This window comes from Prorops nasuta, unplaced genomic scaffold, assembly GCF_024137725.1.
Source record: "Prorops nasuta isolate Cenicafe-Biocafe unplaced genomic scaffold, Cenicafe_Pnas_1.2 PNAS00002, whole genome shotgun sequence".
Taxonomy (NCBI): domain Eukaryota; kingdom Metazoa; phylum Arthropoda; class Insecta; order Hymenoptera; family Bethylidae; genus Prorops; species Prorops nasuta.
The window spans coordinates 1724574-1736486 of record NW_027116799.1 but is presented as its reverse complement, the minus strand read 5'-3'; the positions used below and the strand labels follow the sequence as shown (position 1 = coordinate 1736486).

The window sequence follows — 11913 nt, the reverse complement described above, 5'->3', positions numbered from 1 at the left end:
CGAAGAAATTAAAGGCCCAATGAAATAATGCGCTAATCAACGAATAACGCTCTTATAAAGATTGATGCGATAATGCATTTGATCCAAAGGAAAGAAATACATGATACACACAGTGCCAAAGCAACAAAAGGAGCATGTGTTGATTGCATTTTATAAAATTTTACATCCTTAAAGGAAGCTTGTTCGGTAGGGGGAATTGGAATGAAAATAAGCCACTTATTATCGAATCTACAAAGAGAAATAAAGACATAGGAAAATTTATAATTTAGCTATTTATTTATTTATCGTGCGCCCTCTTCGTCTTTCAAAAAGTTGGACAGAAGTTGTAGGAAAGTTTCAATTACTTATCCGTTTTCTGATAACTGTAAATAAGCTCATTGTTGAGTCGGTGGTCGTAACGCTGAATAGCAGTAGCAATAATATTAGATAAAAGTTCCAAGTCGTCCTGCATCCCTCGTGCTTGGAAAGCACCAAAAGTTCCAAAATGGATCTTGGGTAGAAACAAAATACCCATCATAAATAACAGAGCCATCGCAACGAAGGTGCTGATGGCTACGAAAAGTGGATTCGATACTTGCTTCGGTGATTCCTCGGAAGCTGCTGCTTGTACTACTGGTACATATTGGCCTACAGAAGTCGGCTAGAAAAATCACGCAATGTAATTGGTTTGATTTAATGCAATTAATTGCGATTTGAACTCACGATAGTTTTGTAGCCGTGACTTTTCTGGAGTTCGGCCGCAAATGTTTTGAAGGGGAAAAAGTAATATTGATACATAGGCTGTACTGCTGCAACACTGGGTAGTTCCAGATGAGTGGATGTGACTTTTGGAGTTTTTCCATTCTGAAGAGCGTTCGTCAAAGATGCTAAGCTTACGGCGGATCCCTTTTCCAGGGCATTTTTGTACATGGTAGCTAGTTCCGCACGTGTATATCCCAATACTGCCGGACTCGGCGCTGATGCGCGTACCTAGAAGTTTTATCATTCCAATTGACTCTTACACTACGTTTATTTTGTATACAACGTGCATATGTGCCACTAACCTGATAATATTGTTGGCTAGATTCTGCCAAACCGTGCTCAAGATCAGCTTTGTCAGCGGACAAAATATCAGGTAAAACCACGGATTCCGTCGGTTTCACAGAATAATCAATCCCACCGATATCATGTAATTTGCTAGATTCCGATACTTGAAAATTATGAACTTTCTTGCCTAAGTCAGAAAATATCGATGCTTTACTCGGTATTACTACCGAAATCTTTCCAACCGCTGGGCGATTATGCTGCTGCTGATTGTTAGCTCCAGTCATTAATTGTCGATAATTTAACCGACTGGCTGCCAATCGTTGTTCGTAAGTATTTTGGGTGCCTGGAATATTTAGCTGTTGCAATTCTATCATGACTTTTTGTAGATATTCAGCACTGGACTCGGTAGTAGTGGTAGATACACCTCTCGCTATATTGTTTACAGCGATCATCCATATGAGACTTTTGGCCCAGAGAAAATTCATTGTTTCCTCACCGTGTTCCCAGGAACCAAAACATCAATCACTTTTCTCTTTAGAGAGCATCCAATTCATTTCAATCTATTCAGTCTATTCATTGTTGCTTTCTACTACATACATACGCACATCTCATATATATATATATATATACACTCTAACACCGCGACGATGGTTGCCGATGATAGTATAACATAGTAGTACTACATAACATACTGCGATGAACTGGCGAATTGAGCAGTTGACCGGTATCCGGTAGCAGGCAGGCACGGCCGGCACGGGTAACACTGTTAAGTAGCAGGAACTACCTAACTGGCCAGTGGCCTCTGCTGTCTAGTGTACTGGCTGGCCAGTGCTGATGCCTGATGCCGTTGGTGTCTGGCTGGTGGCTGTTGACGGCCGCTCGGTCGGTCTTCCTGCTCTTTACTTGTCTTCTTCACTGTGTTGGGCTACTTCGGGCCAACACACCGGGGCCAACCTTCTCCTCTCTTGCCCGGTTCGGTTCAAGTAAAGCCTCCTGTCTCCCCCGGACCCCTCTACACCAGCGCAAATGAACTTCTGCATGAATGCATCTGGAATTTTAGTTGTATGTATACTGGTATAATCTGCTGGTATTATACAATAATACATACCCACTGCATGTTCGTACATTGCGGCAACCTGGCCAGAACCAGAACATATCAGAATATTCTCTCCAATTCCACCTTATAAATATGTATACAAGGTCCGACACTTAAAACGCCCCAAGCCTAGATGCGAGAAGAGGTGTGTGTCTCACCAATTATAAGAGATATCAGATTTTTGCGTACAGCTTTTTCGAAACCTCTTATACTATTTGCATTCAGAAAAGTCTTATATAAAATTTTCATATCTTTAATTTTGTTACTCAAGCAAAATAAAATGTTTTCTTGCCTCCGTAATTTCGAATATTTCAAATGGCGGACCATAGGATACGCTTGATTCTTATTTTTGCTTTTCAAAATATGAACCGGCTACCGCCCTGGATTCTGGGAATAAAAATTGATTATCCTTAAATATAGATTGAGGATATTATAGGTATTCTATATAATAATTTTGCATCATTATTCTTTCCAGGAATAACCGTTTCTGCTCAAAGTAACGGTGCATGTATAGTTGAAAAATAACATATTATCATAAAAGTATACTTGGTATAAAAATGAAGCGAATGTTAAATAATTCAAATCACGTACAAAGTGTTTTTCTTTTATATGTCTTATACAGTAGATAATTCGATATCGCTATTATAATGTAAGTCCATATTTACAATGTATATGCAATAATAAGTAAACACGCGCGCATACGCTTTCCGTCTTTATATATCTTGTTTTTTTTGCTCTGGTTTGAATTAATAACTGAAAAAAGGTTATATATTAATTTATATATTTTCACTCTAAGATAATGATCGTAGTTGCTTAGGACGATTTGAAAAGCCTGCAAAGAATAAGAAAGACCGTGAGGAATCGCGCTTGGTTGAATTTTGTGACTACTGCCGTGCAAAGAAAAGCCGTTAGCGAATGCGAATAGTCCAATGGCCTGCAGGATCACACAGCAGCTAGATTAAAAGCTAAGAAGCATTCAAGCTATTTCTAGAGATAAGAAAACGAGAAAAACTGGAAGAAATGTTTAAATATCTAATTTAAAGGCATAGATATATTTGAGATGCAGGTATAGTCGTGAAGATATGGTTTTACGTTAATATAAATATAGCTTTCAACCCTTCCACATGCTTTCACCAATCTGCACTTTTTTACATTATTAGACATTTCATTCATTTGTGCACATTATATGTAATTTAATTATTACAAATCCATACTCCATACTCACATATGTACTTGACATACTTTTTCTTTTTTAAACGAAATCATACGAAACATGTTTTCACTCTGGCAGCTATGGCTAGTTATGGAATATAATGACACCAGAATTGGCGCTTTTGCATCCACAACGCAAATATAATATGCATCTAATATAGATGTTCGTTTGTGATGGGCGTATGCAGAAATAATGAACCGTGTCCTCTCTATTCAATTTTTCATCCGCAAAAACGTCAATTTTGACATCAACCAATCATCCTCTGCTCTGCCTCTGGTTTTTGTACTCGTCTACAAATTTTGGCCAGTGACGTATACCTTTCGACTATATTCATGTCTGTCAAAAGCCTCATTATTATTATATTTTGTAACGCAAATGGTGTCTTTTGCTCACAAGTGTCACATCAGCTATCCTCTTCTCTCTCTCTCTCTCTCTCTCTCTCTCACCAGCTGGCACACACAGAGCAGTAAAATGTAGGAATGCCTGTATAGAAGATGCCATTATGGTAGTTTCGTGATAATCCATAAAATACATGCATCTACTGACAATATTGACATCTATCACAATCACAGATTTGTATGTCATGGCTTAGCAAAGTATAGTAGTATATATATGTATAGTAGTAGTATATCGGTGATATACTACATACTATTGCAGTGACATTTGTAGGTGTGCGTACATACAACCATAACTAAGTTCTAATTGATTCTTCTACATGGATATTTTAGGAACATCATAAAAAGCGGAATTACTTCCCCTCTCTTGGCGATAAAGAAACTATTAATTATAGCAGTTGTGTAAATTGTAAGTAATGTAATGTCAATTATAAATTATCATTTTCTACAATAGTCTTACTATCTTGCTTGTTGGAAAATATATGCGATATGAAGTTTTTATAGTGTAATATCAATTCCTACGGCCATTAAATTTGACAATATAAAGATCTACAATGGACCTTAATCTTACATAAATATAGGATTCCTCGTGTATTATTGAGCACTTACGAAATGTAGCGAGAATTGGTGATTTAAAGTTAACTATTAGGTTATGAAGTTAAATGTAAATAATAGCTTAATTTTTATTGATAGGGTGGATGTTTTATCTGATTCTCGCATTACATAGGCGTATCCGCAGAATTTTCAGATAATATATGTGTACAATAAAAATCACAGTAGTTTCTCATTGTTTTAGCAAATCATATACTTTACAGGAGCTAACTTAGTCACAGTATCTGCAATATTAATAAAATGCCATGGCAGCCACTGAGGTACAAAATAATGAAGATGATATAAATGGTGAAACAGAATCTGAGGTGAGCAGTATCTATCAATGTGGATCTGTAATTTCAACTGTTCCTGATCGGCATGGATTTCTTGGAGGATCTCAATATAGTCCTGAAAGGTAGAATTATCATTTACCTACAACAAACCTATAATATAATCGTATATATTTATCATTATTTAATTACTTATATTAATTAAAGGAAACAAGCTGTGCCACCTGAGGTGATACTTAGAAGAGAAAGAAAATGGATCCGAATGCTAAACAATTGGGGTTTATTTATGTCCACAAACTATCGTAAAGTTAGAGAGAGATGTCGAAAAGGAATTCCACCTTCTATAAGACTTCAAGCATGGCTGCATTTATGTGGAGGGCAACTACTGATGAAAGAGAATCCAAATCTTTACGAAGAACTGATTAAGAGACCGGGAGATCCTAAATATATAGAGGACATAAAAAAAGATCTACACAGACAGTTTCCTCAACATGAGATGTTTGTAGAAAATGCCCCTGGTCAGCAGGAATTATTTCAAGTCTTGAAAGCTTATTCCATCTTAAACAGTAAAGTTGGCTATTGTCAAGCTCAAGCACCTATTGCTGCATTCTTACTTATGCATATGCCAGCACCACAAGCCTTCTGGTGTCTTGTTGCTGTCTGCGATAAATATCTGGTTGGCTATTATAGTCAGGGAATGGAAACACTAATAAGAGACGGCGATATACTTTTCGCTCTTCTTAAGAGAGTATCACCCGTTGCGTATAAACATCTCGTTAGTAAAATAATTTCTTTACTTTAGTGATCTTATAGAGTCAAGTTAAATCAACATTACAGTTTTCTCTTGTATTTATAGAAAAAGCAAAAGATGGAGCCCATTTTGTACATGACAGAATGGTTTTTGTGTGTTTACACAAGAACATTGCCATGGGAAAGTATTTTACGCGTATGGGACATGTTCTTGTGTGAAGGGGTTAAAATCATCTTTAAAGTTGGACTGGTTTTGCTGAAAGGATGTTTGGGCAAGACGTCCATAATTAAACGTTGCCCGACCACGTATGAGACGCTTCAAATATTGAGAAATCCATCACAGCATATTATGGAGGAAGAAGCTTTGGTGTACCAGGTACATATTTATTACGATGCTGTGCGTGTTACTATTATATTTTTATATCAATAATGGTTTGCAGATATCGAGACTGAATTTAAGCGAAGAAGACTTCGAATATGAGCATCAGCGACAAGTGTTAAGAAGAAAAGCAAAGGATCAAGCTTCATTATCCACTGCCACTGAAAATGACTGACAAAAAGTTTAAGTAGTATTTATACGATTTATATTTTTCCAAAGCGTGCCTTACGTCGTAAGCATTGCGTCTAAAGAATCATATGAGATTTTTTCTATTCACAACGTATATTTCTCTATTAAATTCAACAAGTATTAACATTAGGTATTATTATAAGAAATCGAAGCATTTCGCACGTTTGTACATTCCTTTAATTTAAAGACAACAGATCTGTTTTCGTTGCTGATACCTATAATTAAAATAAAATAATACTTCTACAAAGTTTATCAACAAAGTATGAGCTAATATGTAGAAGATAGAACTTTTGTGCCTACACTTGACTGAAGAACTCTGTACATGTATTAGTCCATTTTAAGTTTAGAAAGTATATCAGCATTGAAAACAGCCTCAATAATAAGGCAGCAGCTTCTTTTTTTACTATACTGTAGTTCGTAAGTTCAAGAATGCAATATGTAGTAAATTCTTGCAATAATACTTTAATTTAATGTAGCATAGCATATAATTAATATATATCAAATAAACATTTTCAGATATTTTGACTCCTTATGTACAAAGTTATAATACGAGAAAATTATTTAAAATAAAGGAGACAGAAAGGGAAGAAAGTTGTATGAAAAATATTGAAAAATAAAATTTTTTAGTTGCGTTTTCTACGTTTAACTATACATAATTTATTATGAATTTTATGTGCAATATGATACAAAAGTAAACGAGTATGTAGGTACATTCTTTTCTTGCTCTCGTATTATAGATCGTCTCTTATATAATATAATAGTTAATAGTATATTAATTACGTTCCTTTACGAATATCAAAGTCATTGTACGTATTATAATATGTATAATACACGCATACTGAATACAAGCTAATTTTAATAAATAGAAATTGCAATAAAAGAAATATCACATTGAAAAAAATTCAGGGCGATTAATTATTTTAACGCTTCTTGTGCTCCTTAGCAGTACGAGAGGGCTTATTAACTTGCTTAGAACTCTGATTTTCAGGGATTACGATATGACCTGTTGCAATCTCTTCTCGATCTTTGGAGTTTTCAATTTGTTTTTGCGCTTCTAAGAAAAACATGAGATCACGCACTTGTTCTCTTAAATCTGTAATCTCGGCTTCCTTCGATACTTTAAGCTCCGTCATTTCATCCTGTAATCTTTTGTGTTTCACTTGCCAAGAGGTTTGATTCAACTGAAGAGCTTCTCTTAATTGTTTCTCTTCAGAAAGATCACTCTGTGCTTGGTTAAGCTTCGAGCCGGAGCTCTGCAAACGTTTTTCCAGTGACTGTTTCTCTTTACAGAGTAATGCAAAACGCTCCTATAAACAGTAATGTGATAAAAGAATGATAAAATTTAATAACAGAAAAGCATTACCTTGAACTGTTTATTCTCATCAATAAGCTGACCCAATTTTTCTCGCAACTCGGTAGTTTCGGCTATAGAACGTTGTTCTAATCTATTTAATTTGTCTTCGAAATACTGACGTTGTGTTTCTAATTGAGACGTTAATAGATACGTAAATTCCAATTGTACCGAATCTACTTTTTCTTCAACGGCAGCTCCTTCACTTTTACTCTCCCTATGGCCACCTTCTACCATTTTACCATCTTTATCTTGAAGTAGACGATGTACAAAGTTGTCTCCAACATAGTCCCATACACGGTTATTACCGAGTTGCATGGCATAGCAATGGTGAGTATCTCTATAATGCTCAAAGGCATGACCTTGATGGTATCGTGAGCAACCAATGTGACCGCAAATAAGACAGATCCAAAGAGCATCATTGTTAGTTCCTGCGACTGAAATAACAAAAATATAAAAGTTATCTAAGAAGAAAGAATGAACGTGAATAGGTTAAAAATCCAAAGGGAAATGCTTACCACATTCCATACAATGACTATCTGCTAAAGGCTCAGGAGTTTGAGCGTATCTGCAAACGGGGCAGGAAGTATCGCCCCATTTAACTAAACAGCCAGAGTGAAATGTGTGATTGCACAGAATAGTTAAAATTCCATCCACACTTTCATCCATCCTTTCCAGACAAACGGGACAAGATGGTAACTCTGTGTGCCCTGCCAAAGACATGCCATTTTCAGCTACCTCTACTTTAGATACAAAAACCATGTGACACACTATATCAGGCTCCAAAGAGTTGTAAGGCGCTCCATTGAAAGTTTCATAAAATTCGCTAGCGGCATTCTGAAGAAAATTTTGTATAAGATGTGGAATTTTTATTATATATCATATTTTTTATGTCCTCAAGTGTCATAGCTACCGACGAACGAAAAATGATAAGAGCCATATACTGATTTGGACTATCATCCCTAATAATTCTAAAATGTCGAATGTCTTGATGACAAGCTGCAGTGAATGTCAGTAGATCTTGACAGGTCATAGTTGCTGGAACTGACAAAATGCATATTGTATGACTACGGTCAGCAGCACAATGCATTTCTGTAAGTTCACTGCAAAAAACAATAAAAATTATCTATAAAAAATTTATCAAATTTAAATAGTAAATTAAAATTTAGCTCACTCCTCTTTAAACAAATGCAAAATTCCTTTGGTTACTTCCACAAATGGATTGCCAGATATAAAACTTATTTCATTAGTTTGAACACACGAGGCTGAACTAGCTCCTGCTCCAGTTCCAGCCACGACTCCAGCATTATCTTCTGAGGACAAAGCAGATGTAGTATTTGATGAAGAATAAGCAGAATCTTCAGAATTGGCTCGACCTACTGAATGCAATTTGCTAGGACCTTGAGATGGTAAGAAAGGCGTTGGTTTTTCAGAAACACTAGAATAGCTTTCCACAGTTATATCCTTTAATTCTCTGCAACCTCTTAGTTTTCTTGCAGCCATAGTAGCTGTTGAAAAAACATTAAAGTGTAAGAAAAAAGTAAGTAGAGAAGAAATAAAAATATAAACTTTAAAAATGTGTGAGGAGTAAAGTTAAAACCTGTATAAATACGTACTGACACTATCTTCAGAATCTAAATCTCCAATTTCAATGCGAATAACGCACAAGGATACTAAAACTGTGGAAGATGACATTGAAAAATTCCAAATTTAGAGAAAGATATTCAATCATTTCCCATTGCTATTTATCAGGTTCACAATTTTATTGACAGAAGTATAACAGAAGGAACCAGAAATGTATTTCATAAAAATAAGTAATGCGTATAATTAGTACCACGCAAAATACGTAGTTTCTAAATCAATTACGGATACCTAAAGGGGTTACAGCCGTTAAAGAATTACGGGGGTTGGGTTGGACAGGGTTGAGCAATTGGTTATTATTAATTTAACGCGCTCTCTCTTTCTCTCTCTGTCTCTTTGCTCATATGTATTGAATATGTATGTAGTATGTATTCTGCTAAGTGCTACTGCTATACTAATAAATAACTCTTTACTCTATGCACGTATTTTTTGCATGTTCATCATGTTTTCTCCTTATTTGGCCACGCCGCCGCTAGATGGCTCATAGGGCGAAATATATATCGAGTGTGTTCACGGTGTTGCTACATTATTGCTTTGGGCGCTTTGGCATTTTGGCAAGGCAATGGGCAGTTGGACAGTGACTCAGTGAGTACAGTGACAGTACTGACAGTATATGTACATACATGGCCATATTCCAGAGATTCACTGCCAGTTGTACATACATACATATGTATACATACATACTGGGGACAATGTTTCTTTGTTAAGAATGAAACATTGAAAGAAGACAGAAGGATATACTATACATATTCGCAGTACTACTGACTGGCAGTGAATTCTAGAACATGGCCATTGGCCATACATTACATGACACCCCTGTGCCGATAGCCGATAGCATTTCTGTGAACGCACCCCTCGTGCCCCTCGTTAACGTTGTATGTACCAAATGTACCGACTGAGTGTAATGTTTTCAATTTGATGCAGATGATGTTTTATACTTATGTTATTTACATATTTTTATTTTCATCAATTTCACCATTCATAATTTGTATTTTGCAGTAGAATCATAAAAAGTTAAGCATCATTAAAATTATTATGGACAATAAACTTAAAGATAATAAACCATTTCCATCTGAAGATGTTTTAAGAGAAGCTATTTTTAATGCTCAAGAACCATTATTATTTAAGAATATTTTACAAGATAGTGAACACAAGTATATTTGGAAATTATTGCAGTGGAATGTAGAGGAATTGGCAGAGCAATTTGGAGATGATAAATTACCATTTCGAATAGGCTATAATGCAAAATCTAATGCTAGTCTTACTCATATTTTTTTAAAATTATTACTTGCGTTATTAGTTTTATTGACTTAATTTTTTTAATTTTAGGAGCCTCAATGGGAATCTCAGTCTGCAATTAAAGAAATGACTATGACAGAATTTATAGAATTGAATAAATGTTCTAATGTTGATATTAAATGGTATTACTTTGACTATAAACATATGAATGAATGGCTAAAGGATAAACCAGAAATATTATCTTCTTTAAATTGGCACATGTTTGGATTGGATAAAAAAGGAGAAGACTCCACTATTTGGATTGGAAATAAAGGAGCACATACAAATTGTCATCAAGACTCTTATGGCTGTAATTTAGTAGCTCAGATACATGGAAGGTAAACTGTACAATCATATTTTTTTAATTTAATAACTCATGTTTAAAATTTAACAAAATTTTAAATTATTTTTAGAAAGCAATGGTTATTATTTCCCCCAAATTCAAATAATGAGATTAAGCCTATTAGAGTTCCTTATGAGGAATCAACAATTTATAGTAGTTACAATTTTTTTTGTCCAACAGAAGATGAAGAAACTGTTTTAATAAATAAAATAGAAAATCCAAGATCTGTTACTCTTGAAGCTGGAGATGCATTGTTAATACCAAAAGGCTGGTGGCATTATGTAGAATCCCTTGATTTAAGTGTCAGTGTTAATGTATGGCTGCCTTTAGAAACTGACAATCAAGAACGCTTAAAGGAAGCTTTAGTTAAGTTAATAATTACAGGAATTGAAAAAACATTTTGCAGCGAATCAGAAGATAGGCAATGTACTGTGCCTTACTGTATGAAATTGGTATGATTTAATTACTATTTTAGATCTTATTATATCATTCTTATACATTTAATTTCTATATTCTATTTAGATTGAGGCCACTCTTGATAAATGCAAATACCAATATCAAAATGACACACAAGAAGGGTTATTAAAAACTAATAAAAAAATGAAGTATTCTAATGAAAGGCCCACATGGAAAGTTCAAGAAATAACTACTGAATATATGAACTATATAAAATTCATTCCAATTTTAAAAATAGATGAATTTAAAGCATTGTTAATGGAAAAGAGATGTAGATTTTCTTCTGTTATAAATGAGGTAAAACAAGGGCATTCAGATTCCATACTAGTAAACAAAAATATTTCAAAAAAAGTTATAAATGCTTTATGTCATCCTAATATTATTAATCAAATAGCTGAAACACTTTTAAATGTAACTGATAGAAATAAATAATGATGAATATACAAAAACCTCAAATTTCTTTGCACAGAAAATTATTTTATCCAAAAACACTACTTTCGGATAAAATAAGCTTGAAATTATCGATCGGTATCGGTATGTCGGAAACATTTTCTCCATGTCTTTGTCGTTCGAGAAGATATACATGGTAGTGACGGGGTGGCTAAATATCCATGAGTTTTCACGTCACTGGTTTAGGAGCCTCTACCTACAGTAGTCACGCAATCTCGAGATATTCAGGTATATTGGTGTGAACGGGTTTGTGTCGGGTTTACCCAGCTGATTTCAGCTCATGCATATAATGGATGTAGATTTAAATTAAGGAGCACCGATGAGCGATGTATCGAGGGACATCAGGAATAGGTATTTCTCTATAAGGAGACTGAGAGAGAGGACCTGAGCAGTGAGCTGACCTGACTCTTGCTTGAGTGCCCTGAGAAAGTGAGAAGTAGTGAGAACTGAGAAGTCCTGAGTCTG

General features: G+C 35.0%; 4 protein-coding genes across 8 annotated transcripts; 2 read left to right on the top strand and 2 right to left on the bottom strand.

Annotated features, from left to right (window-relative positions):
- Window positions 1-34: 34 nt before the first annotated feature.
- LOC136780021 (uncharacterized) lies at window positions 35-2313 on the bottom strand. Its single transcript, XM_066738053.1, has 4 exons — window positions 2135-2313; window positions 1044-2074; window positions 703-969; window positions 35-640 (listed from the first exon to the last, which is right to left on the bottom strand). Exons 2-4 carry the CDS (start codon window positions 1509-1511, stop codon window positions 341-343), a joined length of 1035 nt encoding a protein of 344 aa, XP_066594150.1. The 5' UTR covers window positions 1512-2074; window positions 2135-2313; the 3' UTR covers window positions 35-340.
- Window positions 2314-3998: 1685 nt separating this feature from the next.
- Window positions 3999-5939, top strand: wkd (whacked). Of its 3 annotated transcripts, none has more exons than XM_066738033.1 (5): window positions 3999-4139; window positions 4527-4736; window positions 4819-5386; window positions 5468-5737; window positions 5802-5939. In XM_066738033.1, exons 2-5 carry the CDS (start codon window positions 4588-4590, stop codon window positions 5913-5915), a joined length of 1101 nt encoding a protein of 366 aa, XP_066594130.1. In that variant the 5' UTR covers window positions 3999-4139; window positions 4527-4587; the 3' UTR covers window positions 5916-5939. The 3 variants fall into 3 exon arrangements, with proteins under 3 accessions (XP_066594130.1, XP_066594120.1, XP_066594139.1); XM_066738023.1 differs by having other exon boundaries at window positions 4006-4139; window positions 4546-4736; XM_066738042.1 differs by lacking the exon at window positions 3999-4139 and adding an exon at window positions 4230-4394 and having other exon boundaries at window positions 4546-4736.
- Window positions 5940-6834: 895 nt separating this feature from the next.
- LOC136779974 (BRCA1-associated protein) lies at window positions 6835-9334 on the bottom strand. Of its 2 annotated transcripts, XM_066737979.1 has the most exons (7): window positions 9153-9334; window positions 8897-9021; window positions 8455-8788; window positions 8194-8383; window positions 7799-8117; window positions 7293-7717; window positions 6835-7236 (listed from the first exon to the last, which is right to left on the bottom strand). In XM_066737979.1, exons 2-7 carry the CDS (start codon window positions 8973-8975, stop codon window positions 6850-6852), a joined length of 1734 nt encoding a protein of 577 aa, XP_066594076.1. In that variant the 5' UTR covers window positions 8976-9021; window positions 9153-9334; the 3' UTR covers window positions 6835-6849. The 2 variants fall into 2 exon arrangements, with proteins under 2 accessions (XP_066594076.1, XP_066594067.1); XM_066737970.1 differs by having other exon boundaries at window positions 8897-9333.
- Window positions 9335-9475: 141 nt separating this feature from the next.
- HSPBAP1 (HSPB1 associated protein 1) lies at window positions 9476-11539 on the top strand. 2 transcript variants are annotated; one of them, XM_066738000.1, is made up of 4 exons: window positions 9476-9506; window positions 10251-10537; window positions 10613-10994; window positions 11065-11539. In XM_066738000.1, exons 2-4 carry the CDS (start codon window positions 10287-10289, stop codon window positions 11428-11430), a joined length of 999 nt encoding a protein of 332 aa, XP_066594097.1. In that variant the 5' UTR covers window positions 9476-9506; window positions 10251-10286; the 3' UTR covers window positions 11431-11539. The 2 variants fall into 2 exon arrangements, with proteins under 2 accessions (XP_066594097.1, XP_066594088.1); XM_066737991.1 differs by lacking the exon at window positions 9476-9506 and adding an exon at window positions 9771-10175.
- The last annotated feature ends 374 nt before the right edge of the window (window positions 11540-11913 follow it).